The sequence below is a fragment of the Calidris pugnax genome, unplaced genomic scaffold, assembly GCF_001431845.1.
Source record: "Calidris pugnax isolate Ruff unplaced genomic scaffold, ASM143184v1 scaffold111, whole genome shotgun sequence".
In the NCBI taxonomy this organism is placed as follows: domain Eukaryota; kingdom Metazoa; phylum Chordata; class Aves; order Charadriiformes; family Scolopacidae; genus Calidris; species Calidris pugnax.
In genome coordinates this window covers 4,299,891-4,317,809 of record NW_015090872.1, presented here as the reverse complement: position 1 = coordinate 4,317,809, position 17,919 = coordinate 4,299,891, and the positions used below count along the sequence as shown (strand labels likewise).

Genomic DNA, 17,919 nt, shown 5'->3' with positions numbered 1-17,919 from the left:
GAACCGGCTGGCTCGGGGGCCGCGCGTGGGGCGGTGCGGGGTTCAGCTTGATCTGGAACTCCCTTTAGCAAAAAAAAAAAAAAAAAGGCAAGAAAAACTGTTGGCTTTGTAAGAAGGCACCTTCTTGGTAGAGCCGACCAGACCTCCTGTTCTGAATCACTGTTAAAAGGCAAAAAGGCACCCTACTGTAATTCCCCTCAATAAATGAGAACAATTTCTAATAGCATGATTTCAATCTAGAGAGACATCTCAAAGGACTAGGGGACAAGGATGAAATGAAGCTTAACTATGTGTGTTGGAAAAAGATTAAAGAGCTGACATTTCTTAGGTACAATTTTTATATACAAATCTAATCTAACAAAATGACTTCCTGATTCAAATCATAGTACCCATATCTCCCACCATTTGATTTACAAAACTGCCTTAGCTGTAATGTTTTGAGTGAAATGGCAAAGCTGTTTTTCAGACCCCGTGTTTGCCGTCTCTTGTCCCCTGGTCCCTATGTGGTATGGCTTATCTGATCTGTCTGGCCTGTGTCATTAGCTGTAACAAATACCCAAGAAGTAAACCCAATATTCCTTATGCAGTCCTACTCTCGAAAGGATACCCCTGCTTTATTCTGCTGCGTGTTTCTGCATATGTAGCCCTAGACATCTCTCTCTCTCTTCCACTGAATGTTTGAGTTCAGGGTGATTTTTGCAGGTTCGTTAACTGTATCTTTCACATGTTGAAACTCAACTGTCTCCAAATCTCCACAAAACCGTTCTTTTATGACAGTGAAGGTTGTTTTTCCTTTCAGTTTAATTCAGCTGCAAACATTATTATTGTAGCATTTCACAATGGTAAATATAATGGAGATACTGAAGATAAAAAAGTATTAGTGGACAGATAATGACATTTACAACATAAGTATTTTATGGGGAGGGTTTCCTCATCTTGGGTTACCCACAATTCCCAGTTCAAGGCTGCCCTGACAGTGCAGACTTGAATGCAGATCTCACATCTCATGATACATGGCTCCATTAAAGGCAGTGTGTGTAACCCCAATTCAATTAACATACTATCTCTGTTTTTTTTAAACCAGAAATTTCATTCTCATACTGAAGAAAATCTGATTTACTGCTCAGAATGCATTCTTCTCACCTGAAGACATCTGGCAAATGAATAATTAAACTTTGAAAAGAGCCAGCAGCAAGACTTTTAATCAAAGGCAAATGAATAACATTAAGTGCATTTTGGCTCATACTCCAGGATTAAAAGTTTCTTGGATGAGCATCTTTTTCTAGTCTCCCAAGTTATGTTTCAGCAGACACTTGGTCGGGGCACTGTCTGAAAGTAAGAGCAAATTGTTAAATGGAAAATATAAGGTTGTGACAATAAATGTTGAAACTGAAGATAAATATTGAACTATTTTAATTCAAAGAAAATGGCATAAAACTTAAGCACAGCTGTAGTGTGTCAGATAAAAGTTCAGCTGGTCCCATGTTCCATTACTGACAGCACGATAGCAAATGCCTTACAAAGTTTATAAGAACAGGACAAACTAGAAACACTGTATTGGTATTAAACAAACCAAAAGTAATGTACCTGCTGAAAATTTATCCCAACTGCTTTTTGAACAGAAATAAATGTTTAGTACAAGTCCTATGATGAGGTGTAGCTTACCAACAAGGCACGTGCAGTGCAATCCCCTGGTTCTTTTGAGCAATCTCCCTTTATTTGACACCTGCCAGCCCTTTCATTGGAGAGGCAGTGAATATTTCCTTTTCTGTTGCCTCCTGTCTGTTCAGGGTTTTCTAGACCTCCTCAAAAGTACAGAAATAGTTTCCCCAAATGTGCTATACTGGTGCAACAGACAATAATGTTTTCAAAATTTATTCCTGTAAATGTCACATTCCCCCACTACACGCCCTTGATTCACTTTTTCACACACTGGAACATTAACAGGGAGAATTTAGCCCCAGCCTTTGACACAAACCAGTTTCCTAAACAACTTGTTTGAACAAAAGGGAAAGAACATCAACTCTTGCTTTTAATCTTTGGATGGTTGCAAAATCTACCAAACTTTTGCACAAGAAACTCTAGTTTCTGTGTTTTCTTTTTGCCAGAAGTTTCCCGGAGTGTGGCACACAGCCTGCTGTACAGCGCTAATATTACTGCCCAGGGCAGCCCTTCCATGAAACGGAAAGAAAAGCACAAGGAAAGAAAAACAGCAGAGGATCCTGCTATCAGAAAACATGGTAATGTTTTCCTTAACTGTAACCTTAGCAGAGTTAAGTACCATATAATGTTAGGCAGCACTCTCCTTTCATATCCATTGACATTAAATATTATAGGCTTTCTGAATTCACACACTCCCACTATCCTTCAAATATGAAACAAAGCAGCCACCTCTGCAGTTCTGTGATGCGAACTCGCTTTCCCTGAAGAAATCATACTGCTTTAAAATGTAATACACCCAGTTGTGCGCATCCTTCCCTGGAACAAACACATGCAACCTGGTTTCAAACACTTCCAAACCATATTATTAAGGATGACAGTTCTACCACCACTCAGAGACCTGAGGCTGTGGTTGACACTGGTTAAAAAAAAAAAGAAAATGGATGGGGTGGAGGGTTAGTCATTCCTCTTAAGAGAGTTGTTGCATCACTCCAGTCATCAGCACCAGGGTGTGCACCTTTTAATCTGGCAGTTCTTTGATGGTGTAATGCAGACGTCTGTTTCGGGGCTGTAACCAGTGGGCAGCTAAGTGATGACAAGATGATGGTCAGGAGAGAAAGCAGCTCTTGGAGGGGCAGTAGGGGAACAAGAAGGTCTGTGGGCAGGGGACTAGGGAAGTCAGTTGAGCCAACCAGAAGTGACTCTGCTGTCAAATCACACTAGCACCTGACCTGGGATCACTGCAGCTCTTTCCCCATAACCTGCAAATTTCTCCACTGCCAGAGGTCAGCTAGTCCAGGAACCAGAGGTCTGCAACCCTGTACTAGTACTGGGCGAATGATCTCTGGATGGGAAAACAGAGTTGTTCTCCATCACAGAAGCATTCCCAAGCTTCTCAAGTGGAAGAAGAGCAAAGTTAATTTTTGCCTTTTCCTGTTTCTGTTTGCCTTCCACCATCAGTTCTCTTCAAATCTTTATGGGAATACATGGGTGTACATTGGTGCTGTAGGTCTCCAGACCTATGGCACTAGACCAGACAACAGAGTCTGGCTGCTTAACCCACGTGGACTAATCCATACAGGAGGCTACACATTGGCTCCACTGCTCAGGAGTAGCAAAACTGTTGTGCAAGACTCTCTGGAAACTCAGTCTCCCAAAGGGAGAGCTGCGGGGCTCCTGCCCTTCAGCCAAGTTTTCAGTAGACGCTTCAAAATCCAATGTGCTTCTTTGTACTGTCTGGTGGGGATCTGGTGGACAGGGTCCCTGAGTGTCTGAAACAGGCAGTAAATTAGCAATTCTTTCCACCTTGTGCCACTCCTGAGCCCTGCCTAGTCACGGGGAAGCTACCTATCAACAGAACTGAGTACAGCTTCAGTCTCAATGGACATAATGTTCCAGCCCTTGAGTACAACCAGCTTTACACACGTCTTATCATTAAGCTCCTTCAGTGAGTGGCAAGATGACAAGAAGAGTGGGCAAAGGCAGTGAGAGACACCATCTCTAGCAGGGTTAGTGAAGAGGAGGAGGTGTGGGAGGGTAGGGTGGAGGACAAGCACAGATAAAGCTGGAAAGAAGACTGAGCAGAAGTGTGTAGGCCCTGAAACAGTATTTGATTTGCTGTGTGGAGTAACAGGCTGGATTATTTATGACAGCTATTGCTTTTGTGAAACCCCTTGCCGTCCTGATTTCCCTCCCAGCCCAGCAAACCTGCAGATACTGTGTTGTGCTGGAGCTGACCGCTGCCAGAGCTACAAGGCATGTCAGGATCTGGTCCAGCTCAGACTGATTTTCAGAAGTTCTCACTTCTTTTTAGTAACAGTCTCCTAGATTTTAAATTCAGGAAGTGCTGCAATTATTTAATTGCAAATAGTTTATATGCCAACATAAAAGCACTTTTGGTCCTCACACAAATTCAACTCTGAGTTTATGGCAATGTTTACGGACAGCTCTACTCAACTCCAATGTTTGAAACCTTTCCAAAAGTGATTTGCATTCAAGAATACTACAGCACTTTGCTTTAACAAAGCTACAGCTGAACTTGGCTGTCACCTCCAGCTGTATGCTTAAACTGTCTCGCTCTTGAGTTGAATCAATGCCAGTGAGCAGCTACATTAATAGATATTTCAGAATTCCTGCACCAAGTCATCGTTTATGTCTTTTCTTACACTGATTTAGCTCCAGTGCACCCTCCATAGTTACTGTGTTCTTTTCATGGTCTGGAGCCTCAAAGAACAAATAAATCAGATCTTCCAAGCTCCATCCTGAAAACTCACTAGTTATTGCTTTCAGCTCAGCACTGATTCCTCGACTAATACTTGAGTAGGAAACAGTCAGAGGAGACAGAAGCTTGATATGATGAAAGGGTGAAGCGGTGGTAAACCAAAAGGGAACATGAGTCCTGAAATAGAGTTTATATGGATAAAGGGTAGGTGAGAGTAGGAACTGAAACTGCAGAAGAAGGACTGGAAAGAGGTTGAATGGAGAACAAGAAGTATGGTAAGGGTTGTAATGAAGGAAGAAAAGGGCCCAGAGAAAATTGAGACCATCTGATTATTCAGATAGACCCTAGAGGCTGCCTTCCAAAGTCTCTACATTCCTCTGCTGCAAAGTTAGCAGTGAAACCCACTGGCAAAGTGAATATCTCATCCCACATTTATGCCTCATCCAAGCGGGATTAATAATGGGCATGATTCTACATCATAGAAATCTCATATAAAAAAAACAAACAAAACAACCAACCAAACATGAAACCACCCCGCAGTACATCAAACAATGGTCAGGCCCCCAAGTCACACATTCACATTGCTAGTAAACACCAAATTCAAGTTCTTTCTTCAACTTTAGATTGATTCTCTTTATCTTCAATATGAGAGATACTTGTATCAAATTCGGACATCAACACACTCACATTCCAATGTGTTTCCTGGGGTTTGGGTGTTGGTTTTTTGCAGTTTCTTTTTTGCAACCTGTCAACAAATTAAAGTGTCTAAGTTCAGGACATTAAAACCAAAACAGAGCTTTAAAAGTGTGTTTTGCAGAGTCAAATTACTTGAGGTCATCAAACCACTCACAGAAATGACACCTATTCAGCTCTTGCTAGGATCCTCTGCTGAATTTTACCGAGATTTGCTCAGGAGTGAACATCACAGTGATTCTTCTTGGCTAGGACAAGGAGATACAGCACGTTGGCTTCAGCTGGCAACCATTGTGTCTTGCTTCAAATGCTCTCCAAAAGGAGAAAAAAGTTAAGATCCTTGCGAGAATATCTGGGACTTTTACATGGACCAGACCTAAAGTACTGGTAGTCTGGATCTTGGTTTGCATCTGCTTTCGGGATAGCCCTGGGACAGACTAATATCAATATCCTGGCTAGTAGAAGAAGGTTTATACATTTGAGAGGAAATTCGCTGAAGTTAAGGTGGCTGTCTCATGCTGGCAAATGACATGCTGCAGCCTAGCGTGGAATGGCACAAAGCCTGTAGGGGTGGGGTTGCAGTGTACCCCCCAAAATGGGCTCTGGGTTGATCTCTGTCACCCCCTCAGGCAGCCGGAAGGTAAATGCCCGCAGCAGGTTGGCAAAGAAAATGAAGAGCTCAGTCCTTGCTAGATTCTCCCCCAAACAGACACGGTGCCCTGCAGAAGGAAGAGGGGAAGGACAGTGAGTCTCTAGGATTTTTTTAGCTTCATAATCACTTTGTTGATTCTTATTATAAGAAGAGGAGGTTTTTTGTTCAAGGCCAGGATCACAAAAGCCACAAAACTAAAACTTTGTGAATTCTTTCTCAGAAAGATCCCATCCAATGTCATAGGTTAGGAAACACCAAATGAAAATCTCAATGAAAATCCCCGTGGTATCACCATCATTTCTCTCTTGACCTTGCTTGCCCTGGAAGAAAATTATTCTCCATTTACAGGAGATGTTGGGCTTCAAGGTCATACACAAAGAATCTGCCAGCTGTTTGCACATGCTTTTTTAGTGAGCTATAGTCAGATCAGAATTACTTAGCAATGGCATTTGCAATTAAACAAAGATTTGGTCACTTTACAGGCAAAGCAAGAGGCCTAATATTAATTTTCAAGGGTTCTTCATTGGAACCAATGGCATGATCAGGACAGGTGAATAATACATTCATATATCCAGATGAGTAGACAAATAAAAGGAAAGAAAAAGGGAAAAGGAACTTTACTGCTAAGTGTGATCTCTAACTATGCATTGTTATCATATTTTCTTCTTTTGCAACTGGACTTTCAGTCCTGTAAGCAAGAACTTAATCCTTTGTTTACCAGGATGTATTCTGCTTTTCTTCTAGTTTGTTCTTTTAAAAGGGATTGCAAGTAACTCCAGGACACACAAGACACATTGCTTCTCAGGATAAAAAAAATAAATATAAAGAATACTGTAGACAAAACTTGTGGATGACTGCAGCATGCAGGAAGCCCAGGAGGTTCAGGAGTTTGAGTGGGATTTCTACTAGTGTCCTAAGAACAGTTTGGGATCTAACAGCACAGAACTGTTCTTCAATAGCAGCAAACATGAGAGATAGATGTTATCTGAAGAAATACCACAGTCTCACACTTCTGTGTTCTTTATCTAATATGTTGGGTTGGCTCAAACTGTCAGTGTGTTTACCTGCTGAGAACGGTAAGAAGGCTTCTCGAGTTATAAAGTTTCCTTCTTTATCCAGAAAATGGCCAGGGTTGAACTGTCGAGGTGTCTCCCATTGTTCAGGGTCATACAGAGCAGATGCTATGTTTGGGATAATGATGGTGCCCTGCACGGAAGAAAATGTCGATTCAGTTCCAGCTACTAGCCTTTCACCCATCAGTTTCTGCCTGGTGGGTAAAACTGCTGCTTGTTGCTATTTCTTGTAATAAGCAGATATGATGTGAGTTTGTGATCAATTTCTGAGTTGGAAATTGTTGGGCTGTTGTTGGTTCTCAGCCCTGCAGCCATGTCAGTGGGTGTTAACAGCATTAGTGATGTTGATACAACTGCATTGTGACCACTTTTACCACTAATCTTAATAACACTTCTAGTGGGACTCTTCCGTTGATATTCAAGTCCCAGCATTGGAAACCTGTTTTTAGGCCTAAGAGAGATATAAGTACATCCAGAAATAACTGCAATACTTCATTGACAACAACCTCTGAGCCCTTTTAGCAGTAGTACTTGAGGCTTTTTCTTTACTGGTTGTTCCCAGCAGACCAGTCCATGTGCCTTAGCTACCTGGCTGTCAGAAGCAGACAAAAGGTGAAATCTTCACCACAAAATTAGTTAGGTGGGGCCAGTCCAGATGCCAGTAAAGGTGCTGGCATCTCCTGTCTCTCTTGCAATAAAAGCAACCAATTCCTGTTTCTTGCTGGTGTTTTACAGTGAGAACTGGCATCTAGCATAGATTATGTCACTCTAAAAATTCCTTACTGGCTGTGAACATGTGTCTTAGGCAGTATTCGGGAGGAACTCCCTCACTGTCAGCTGGAGCCTACAGTCTCTCTGCTATTAGAGGTTCAGGCAGGTCCCTTAGCTCATGGAGTCAGAGGAGCTATGAGCCATCCTCTTGTAAAGTTTTCTTCCATCCCAGGAGTGCTGGCAGTGCCAAGTTAGACAGGGATCTCTCGACCAGTTTCTCCTCGTAGTCCATCCCCAACTAAGCAGAGCTGGTCTCTGCAGTTGCACTGTTGATCAACAGGGCAGGAGCTCAAGGCTCCAGGGGCAGGGGTCTTGTCAGCTGTCTGAGCATCAACAGCTGAGTGACCTATTTCATTCCTGGAGTCACAAATTGTAACCCTTCCCCAGGCATCATGTTCCCGGGTTAGAGGGAGAATAGTTTATAGATGGAAAATGGGTTAAAAAACTGGAATAAAAGCTAAATGTCTCTCTGCTGAAGAAAGAACAGAGAACAGAGGCTGCAAACGTGCCTGTACCTTTTTGACAGGGAATCCTAGCAATATTGTGTCCCTCACAGACACTCTGGGCATGCCGACACAGACAATGTTGCTGAAGCGCTGGATCTCATGAACCACAGCATTTGTGTAGGGCAGTTTTCTCCGATGCTCATAGCAAATTAACTGGGAAGGATCCAAAACGGCATCCAACTCCTTCTGCACTTTCTCTGTGGAGAAATATTCTTCATTTCAGATGGGAAAAATGCATAAAATATTTTAACTGGTCTCTTTTCTTAGAGCAATAGGAAATGTATTATTTCAACATAATAACATTGTCTATAACCTGTGATTTAATATGATTTGATGCTGAGTTTAATATACAAAAATAGAAATACACAGGAAAAAAATCCTAACAGTGTGGCCCAAAATGATAAGCAAGGACTAAACTGTACTTATTCCAACTCTGGCATTTATCTTACAGAATGCTTGGTGGGTGTAGGATGGGTCACTCAGCTCCAGGTACTGAAGTCATTTAGGGATTTTTACTTTATCTCGAAATCTAAATCTCATTTGCAAAATTGACATAAATGCCTCAGATATTAACTCCCAGTAGAAGGGATGAGTTGAGCAGAGTTGGTCCAAATATGGCAATATACTGTATGAATAAACAACACCTAAATCAGCCTAAAACCTTGGGCTCAAATATGCACTCAATAACACAACCTTTTCAGCCTCCTACTGAGGCTGCAGGAATACAGGTATCTGCCTTGCTTTCAGTGCTAAACACAGCAGATGGAAGGGCCACCAGCACCAGGAGTATCTGAGTCTTCCTTAAGCCCTGGCCATACGCTTTCTCTTCCTGACTTTGATGTGGATGAGGAAACTCAGTCTGGATGTACAGAGGCATCCATGGAGTTGGTGTAAACTAGATAAGCAACCTCTTTTGCAAGATTAACTCAGACTGTGACAGTTTGTGTGTACTGTCAATTTCTTGCCTGAAAACACCACCATCTCAGGCAGCCAGAATCATCCCCTTAAACTTCTTTTTCTCTTTCTACAGTCTTTCCATCCCTTGCAGATGTTCCACATTCATGTTTTGTTTTCTCCTAAGGTTTGCGTGCTGCTTTGTGAACAAACTGCAACAAACATTACTGGTTATTTAAAGACTAGTTACTAACACATTTGGTTGGTTACACACAGGATATGCTCTACTGAAACCTGAGTTTTGTGAGAAGTGTTATGTTACATTCAGCCATCATTAACATTTGTAGTACCCACAGCATTTCACAGCCTCTCACCTTGGATGTCTGGATTCAGTAGCATGAAGAGCAGTCCCCAGTACAATGTTGTGCTTGAGGTCTCTGATCCACCAAGGAAAAGATCATTTATAACATATATCAAATTGTCTTCATCATACTTGGGCTTGACCCCATCTTTAGTCTGTAGATGATGATAAAAGGTTGAAGTTAAAGCATAAAAGTTAGATCATCCTGTGTGCCTCCTGTGTGAGAGTCCTTATTTCCACAACTGGCATGTGCACTAAGAATATTCAAAATTACAGTTTTTGATGAGTACTAAGAGATTAATAGTTTCCCAAGTGAACATGGTCAGTCTTCATTGCTCTTTTGCATGAGGTGTAATAGTCTTTCTTTTTAATATGACAATTTTATGCCTGTTGACTTAAGCACAAAACTTTAAAGCATGATACAAGTTTTGCAGTTACCCTAGAGTGTACTCAAAATAAGTGCCCCACCTCTCTTATTGTGCCTTGATCTCTCCACCATGCTAGCAAATAGTGATTGCAAATACCAAAGGCAAATCTATCTGAATAAATGAATCTCGACAGAACATCTTGAGAGTAATTTCTTCTCTCAGTTCAGGATAGATGTGAACTGGTGGGAGAGAGGTACGCAAGTATTTCCTTCTTATAATAAAGAAGTAAAATAGAAACACAATTAGAGAAAATATATTAGGCAAAAACCTTTTATAATAAACAGATCGCAATAACTTGCATCCCTGACACCAAAGTTGCATCTTTGCCTCTAACATGATAATTTTAATAAATCTTGTCATACTCATTCAGGAGTCTCTATGACAGGAGGGTCAATGGTCAAACTCTATAAATGTGTGATCAGGCAGAACAAACACTTACTTTCTCCATCTCAAGCAGGTAAAAGTCAATGAAATCCTGTGGTTCATCTGGTGTCCCTCTCTCCACGTGTCTTCTGATCTCCTTCCTTGCAAAAGAGCTCAGGACATCATAGGAAGATAGTGCCTTCTTATGAGGACCAGGGAGATGGTTCATCAGCCAGGGCAACATTTCATACAGCTGCAGGAATGACATACAAGAAATTGTATGAGTTATCTGTCAGTAACAAAGCTGTTTTTAGAAACACCAAAAGGCTGAATCGTCTGGCCTGGAAATGTTGATAATGGAATAAACAAATTAGCATTCCGTTGAGTAGGTTTTTGCTGTCGTGTGGGAATACTTTACTAGTAATTTTGACACACTTCTGGGGGCCAAGGCAGTACTGGCAACACTCTGCTCATGCCAGGAAGTTTACTTGACTAATGCAGATCACTAGAAGACATTACTCCTGCATAGTTGTAGACCCTAGCTCCCACACCCTCAAAATGTAAGGACATCCTTTCTGGATAACATGTGGCTACTAAGATTAATAACTCTGCAGCCTCAGAAAACTGGTGGAATTTGTGGACCTCACACAAGGAAGTGTAGACTGGGTATCACTCAGCTAATTTAATTTTCGCCGTAGAGTCCTCATGACTGCTACAGGACCAATAATTGTTCTGATGGTTAGAAATACTACATCTTGAGTCTGCTGAGTGTATTTATACACACAGTCATCAAGTGAAAGTACCATCCTCTTGGATAGCTTCGATAGCCCTCTCTTTGCAGCGTCTGCCATTCCACCCTGCCAAGCAAACACCATTTCTATCTCCTCTCTTTGTTCTTTCAGACCCAACAAGTAAAGTCTTTCTAATTTTAAGTGATAGTTTGTAGGTCATCCCATTAAACACTTCTCTAGATTTATTTCCAGACTCACCACGTAAGGTGTCCACAGTCCCACAGATTATTGTACACCAGAAGCTACTTTAACACTTCTCTGAATCTAAAGGGAAAGTAGCACTGCTAACACCCTAAGATTTTGTTTGCCTTTTTCATCCTGTTATCTGCTAGTTTACACCAGTCTCTTTCCTCTTAGTCTTTGCATCGAAATTTCTAAGCTCATAGCAGATATTAATCTCATTAATTCCTAATATATTTCATAATTTAATTTAGTTCTATTACAATTTGTTCCATTCTTATAACTCAAATCCACAGTGCTTATGAACTCTTACAGCGGGATATCCTGAACCTCTGTGTTGTTAAAATTTCCTGGTTTTGATCATCCACAAATGTCAGCTGTTTTCTATTTTTCACTATGGGAAGTTGTATAGTGCTACCCTCAGATGGTAGAATTCTTGAAAAGCTATGTCACATCAGCATTTTAATTTGCCTTTTCATATAAACCTCAAATATCAATGGTATTTGCTATGCCTTCCACAGTCCCCATTACACCCAGCTTGTCCCTCTTTAAGGGTATAAACTGCAAAGCTGAATTCCTGGGGAAAACATCAAATGTATTTCAAGACATTTCAAGTCCAAAGTTGGCCTTTATGGTACGTTGTCAGATGTACCTACCAAAAAAATGGGGTTTTTGGTAGGTACCAGGAACTTGAATTGTGAGACTGTCAGAGACTTTATGTATTGTTTTTGTAATGTGTGAATTGCAAGCTATAATGAAGTAATGGAAATATTAATAATGAATATTTTATTATTTGTGAGGGAGGACAAAAAAAAGGAAATCTGTCAGCATACAATTTGCAGAGTAGCAAAAAGCAGAACAGTGAATTCAATGATACTTATCATTGGAGGACAGAAGAAAACCAAGGTGGAAGGACCAGCCCTGCAGAGTTCAAATTTATTACAAACTCCCAGCTCAAATTAAGCTTAAAGGTTTCTGTTAACAGGCTCAAAAATGCTGAAAGATTAAAAAAGCCAGGAGTCAACAGAGAGATGCCCCCTAAACGTGCAAAGAAACAAGAGAGCTCTTAAAAACGGTTGTTTCTCAGAACCAAGGAGGCAGTAATAAGGTCCCCAAGGACACCTCAGCTCCCAGTTGCATTTGCCAGTTGCTCTGTATTTAGTGCAGACTCATTTTCTACCTATTTCAGAAAAATGTACCATATTATTTACTCACCCTATGAGCCGGGCTGCCTGCAAATCTGAATATATTCTCTGTGGCACTGATCAGTTCATGGAAGGTTTTGTCCTCATCAGAGAAGTGATATCCAAAAACCAGAGCACAAATTACATTTGAAATAGAATGGAAAAGAGGGAAAGAGGGATCCACGGGTCTTCCTGCAAGCACAGTAACTGATAGTCACTCTCAATGTTTTCTTCAGGTGTTCCTTATACAAATAGGACAATATGTTATTAGAGATTACATAAAATATTCTCTTTATCATCTTTATTCATGCTGGGGCATGAATGGGGATAGAGATGTGGCACTAATAGGTATTCATGAAAATAAAACAGTCTTAGAGCAAAGGGCACTATTAAACTGTTTCCTCACATCTCTAAAACAATCTCCATAACACTTCCTGTGAAATAACATTGTACAACTAAGATCCATTAGGTGATATCATATCAAATCTGCTGTCCTCAGTTGTGCGGAAGACAAGAAGTCAGACTGTGAGGAGGAAGAAATGTCAAAGGAGATGAACTAAGAGAAAACAGTGAACTAAGAGAGTGACAGGCTTGTTCTAAAATGTAAAAAGCTACTTAGGAGGAAAGACTGAAGGAGCTTGGGTAGCTTTAAGAAGCAGAATAGATGGATAGGAACTGCAAAGTATAAATAATAAAATTATTACAGTCTCAGCTGTGAATGGTAGACCATCTCTGGCTGATGATTCTTTTTGAATTTATGAGACAGACATCCATAAAAAACTATTTGGATAGAAGTGATCCTGGCTTGGACTCTAGGATGAACCTGATAATCCACTGAAGTTCCCTCCCACCTCCTACTTTCTTTGATTCTTTTGCCAACAGTTACTTAGCCAGACACTAAAATACCCAGTTTACCTCATGGCACCTAATGTCATTGAAACAGGGAGAAGTGACTAAGCTCTCTAATACTCTCTAGTCACCTGTGCTGGGCAGTCTGAGACTGGCTGGGCTGTGCAGGTCAGTGACATTGTATCATTGTACAATCGCATCATAGACAAATGATAAGCCCATAGAGGTGGAATTTCAGAAGTTCCCAACTTAATTAGGTCTATGAACAGCTTTTTAAGAAAGAAATTCCCACTTGTGGTACTACGCTCTATCTGCTCTTTGGGCTTTGGCTAGTCTGGATGCACCACTCTGGACCTCCCCCAAACTAGAAAGGGGTAGGTGAGTTTGCACACTGAAGATACAGATTCAGGACTGCAAAGTGTCTGATTTCTTAGCAGTTGATAGGTACCTTTCAGGTTCACAAAGAACTCTACCAGGTGCGCGGCCTCCTCTTGCACTCGATACTCCAGGCCTTTTTTCCCCATTCCCAGGCTACGTAGAGTCATTATACCAAAGCGTCTCTGCTGCTTCCAGGAGTGACCAGTTGCCAGTATGATACCTAAGGGTATTTCCTGTCATATTAATATTTGCCACAGACATGAACAATTAACGTAAAAATATATTATAAAATAGGTGGAGTAAATCAGGGAATACACTGTGATATACAAGCATCTTTAGGTAAAATTATCAGTAACAAGAAATGGTAGCCAAACACACCCAAACTGTAACTAGACCACATGTTCTTAATGTTGATTGTAGTTAATCTTTGAAAAGAGCAATCTAAGGATTTGCTGACTGCTCCGTTTCTTGGTGCCTTAAAAAAAACCAAAACACCAACCTGAAGATGCCTTTTAGAAGATTTGCTTTAGCCATACTCAAGTGGTCATGCTCAAGACACAAATAACTGGAGGAATTTTCTATGGAGCGCTGTACAGGGTTACGGTATGTTTATGGAGATATAGATCAGTTAAAGTGTGTAGGTTGATATGGTGAAGGTGAAGGATAAGTAACATTTGGTGCCTGTTTCTCCTCTAGACAGGAGACCACTCCTCTGATTGTTAAATTGCACTAGTTGTTACCTGAAGAGCCTGGAACTGCCACTGTGGTGGTGGTGATGCTTTAGCTAAGCTTTAAACACTCTGTGTTTGATTTGGTGTGGCAAATGCAGGGGAGGAAAAAGAAAAGACTGCAAACTGCTAAAATACACTAAGGAGAAGTGGGGTTTTGCGTGTCGGAGGCACTCTCACAATCAAAGGGTACCCATCAAACATTTAAGAGTGACTGCAAATACAGCAATGAGAATTCTGAAGGAGGGTGTTATAGGTCTTTTGCTCATGATGGAAGGTGTTTGGCAACCATAATATATGCGGTTACCAAATATATAAACAAGCATAGCATTCACGTAAAGTACAGCAAAATCAAGTGCAGCAAGTTGGATTATTTCTGTGAGGAGGGAACATTGCTGAGTTCTGAGCTGGCATCACATGTATCTCGAACATAGCAATAAAGCTACCTAGAAACAACCTGGAGTTTTTCCCAGGCTTGGGAAAGCTCAGGACAAAAGGCATCATAGCAAATAGTAAGTTATTCTGGAGAGCTAACGGAGGACTTGGACAATATCTGATGGAAGAGCACAGTGAATGGGAGGGTAGAGGGTCAACAAGGCAGATTAGTTTGCCAACTTATCGTTCCTGTGCACTATTTATGGCAGGAAAATCTCACCTTTTTTTTTGGCCATTGCTTTGAAGAAAGGTGTTATCACCCGCCCAGAAACATCTTCAGGGTGCGTGGTCATGCCATCCTTCACTGCATGGTATCCATTCAGTATGATCAATGGGACCCACCCGAACCACAAAGTATATATGTTACCATGAGTTTTTGCCAGCTGTGAGTGGAAAAGGTGCCAGAAAGGAACAGATGAAACCCCGTACATCTCAAACAGACACCACATCAGCTATTCACTGGCCCAATGACCAGTTTTGTGCTGAGAACATCATCCCCATGCATGTAATTATAGCTAGAAGCAGAGAGAGACCCTTGGTTTTCTGAGAACGAGGTTTTCAGCAGCCAATTTTATTTACCCCGGAGGAGGTGATTTTCTTTTCAAAGCACAGGCTGCAGCAACACTGCAGCAACACAAACAAAACTTTGTATTTCATGTTGCATCAAATCCAACTCCAACATTTGTACATCATTAATTCAACAGCCACGCTCTACACCTTTCTGGGCTCTGTGCCTCCAGCTACCCCTTCCTTTGCAAAAGGAAATTAACTGTTTAAAGCTGCTCCGTCTGTGTGCTCCAGGAGAGGAGGGGGAGCCAGAAATTAGTCAACAGCCATGAAGTGCCAGTGGGATGTGGCCGAGTCCAGGGTTTCCTCACAGTACTGAGGAGAGCACTGGCCATGGGAGACAGCCGAGGTATTCAAGCAGGGTCAGGCGTATGACACAGGAAATTCAAACATTTGTGGTGAAAGATTTGTCCAAGAATGGGAATCTACTTCAACACACCCACAATGATATGGAAGAGGTGGTAGACCACCAGAATGACATCCAGTTGATCACTCTAGTCACTCACTTCTCCTTATATTTCTTTAGATATTGGCTTTACTCTCTCTGTGACAGCATCACTGCCAGTTTGAGCCCGCACTGCACTCAGTGGTGTGTGCATACCCTCTCTAGCATGGATCTGAATTAGAGGTCACCTGCAAACCATTAGAAGAATTACTGCCAGGGAGGGACTGAGCCTGCTCAGGGAGGATCAGCTGTCTCTAGAAACAAGCAGCAGACAAATAGTTTTAAGGAGGTGTTGGAAGACAGGGAGTGTATACCCTTTCCCTTTTACAAGCATACACACACACACACACACGCACCATATTACCTGCTTTGTGATCAAATTACACAATGCCGGTGCATCAGAATTTTTAGAGTAACACACATTGACCTGTCAGCAATGGAGAAGCATCTTTTCAATTATTGGTATTCTCCGACTTTAATAACAAGTCAGAAATCAGGTCCCCAAGTTTATGTGATTCCTGAAGACAATAACAAGTCAGAAATCAGGTCCCCAAGTTTGATTCCTGAAGACGTTAAGTTTCTCGTGAAGATGACATATTCCACGAAGGTGACCTGAACGTAGGAATCAAGTTGATCTTTATATATCCAGATGTTGTCTATAACTTTTTAAGACTTAAATACTTCACTTCGCTAGTAATATATCGGTTTTGTTTAAGCTGTGACTAGAATTAATCAATTTAGAGCATCTTAAAAGAAATACCTCCATCAGAAGATCCCGATGAAACTGAAAGTTCAGCTGCAGCAAGTTTCCAAGCAATGGGAGAGGAGTTGGTCCAGGAGGGAATTGCTTGCGTGCCTTTTGCAGTTTGAAAAACTCAACAATTAACAAAAAAATGATCAGGACTACAAAAGCTTGACTTATTGTCAGCATTTCAGAGCTGATTTATCAGCTTGCCTCTATCAACAAGAAGGTACTGGAGCTCGGGAAAGGTGATCTTCCTTCTTGTTCCACCAGTTCTCTCTGCAGACTGAGTCCTGTAAAGTCTTGGTTCCTTTCCCTCCCTCTGTCCCTCCCTCTTTATCACCGCCTGCCCTTTTCCTGCATCCCGCACATTTACCATGCTGAAGTACACCACGCTAATCCTTACAGCAACCCACAGGATGGAAACACAGAATCACTCACACTCAAGGTATTTGTCCTGTAGCTTGTGTTAGGGACCTGCTGGTGTGTACTAGGAGACCAGGACTAGAGTGACACCAGGTCAGAGCCCTTGTTGACCACTGGAGAGGAGATGAGTGAGGCTCACTTTCATCCGCTTTGGGAACTTTAAAAACATACATGGTTTTTCATCTCAGAATCACTGAATTCAGATTGTGTTATTTGTCAGTTACAAATGGTTAGATTTTTCCAAGTGCTTTAGTCACAAACATTATTTAACTTATCTTCAAATGAGGTTGCAATTTCAGATTTTCCTGCTGGTACACACAGGTCACGCAGGTAAAACCAACAGTAGTTGCAGACCAAGCATGCAATTAGAAGACACAATTGTTACATGTAATTTCTGAAAATTTGACCTTGTGTTCAGTCAAACTTTTTTTCCAGTAAATGGAAAAAACCCAACAGTTTCATCAACTGAGAATTAATGGAGGTCATGCTTAAAAACTCACATTACAATTAAGTAATTTTAAAAAACCTCAGAATATGAATATTTCTTATATTTTAAAAGGAATTAAATATAAAATTCAAATTGTAATTATTCTCGATTATTTTTTTTTACTGTGTAACCCGATTGAAAGCTTCATTTGCCTTGGTTTATTTTCTAAATTTTTATATCAACTTCAGAATCCTGGCTATTATCTCGAGTTATCAATAAGTTTACAGGACACATTGAAAGTGCTTCCTCTGATAACAAGGTATTCACACCTAGTTTGAAACACAGACAGGGGAAAGCACTGTGTGTCAACTACTGGAGGATCCTCTCTTGCATTGCAAAGAGAAAGTGTCTTCACTGAAAATGAAGTACAAGTCTCAACAAGAAACTGCCCTGCCCTCCAACGCGTACATAAATGCAGTATTTTGCAAACCTGGCAACGTTAAGAAAGTAATGTGACTCAGTGCTATCAATCCATCTCCTTCCTTTGGCCAAACTTTGCAGCTCCTGTAGGTACCTACATGACTGCATTATACGGTGAAGACAGCATGGAAAAGTAGGAGTTTATGCCCTTATCTGTGTGCAAAA

The 17,919-nt window shown here is 41.2% G+C and overlaps 1 protein-coding gene across 1 annotated transcript; it reads right to left on the bottom strand.

The window, feature by feature from the left end:
* Positions 1 to 5,614: 5,614 nt before the first annotated feature.
* LOC106890198 (cytochrome P450 2J6-like) lies at positions 5,615 to 16,610 on the bottom strand. The gene is made up of 9 exons (XM_014945831.1): positions 16,440 to 16,610; positions 14,888 to 15,050; positions 13,575 to 13,724; positions 12,309 to 12,469; positions 10,199 to 10,375; positions 9,345 to 9,486; positions 8,086 to 8,273; positions 6,791 to 6,932; positions 5,615 to 5,793 (listed from the first exon to the last, which is right to left on the bottom strand). The coding sequence occupies exons 1-9, from the start codon at positions 16,608 to 16,610 to the stop codon at positions 5,615 to 5,617; spliced, it is 1,473 nt and encodes a 490-aa protein (XP_014801317.1).
* Between the last annotated feature and the right edge of the window lie 1,309 nt (positions 16,611 to 17,919).

Bases quoted from the DNA above. Each gene is read 5' to 3' on its own strand.
- LOC106890198 (XM_014945831.1), bottom strand. From the start codon at position 16,610: ATGCTGACAATAAGTCAAGCTTTTGTAGTCCTGATCATTTTTTTGTTA. The intron at 9,487-10,198 runs GTAAGTGTTTGT...CATCATCTACAG, and splicing joins ACCTGCTTGAGATGGAGAAA to ACTAAAGATGGGGTCAAGCC. The intron at 6,933-8,085 runs GTACAGGCACGT...TCTTCCGTGCAG, and splicing joins TAGGATTCCCTGTCAAAAAG to GGCACCATCATTATCCCAAA.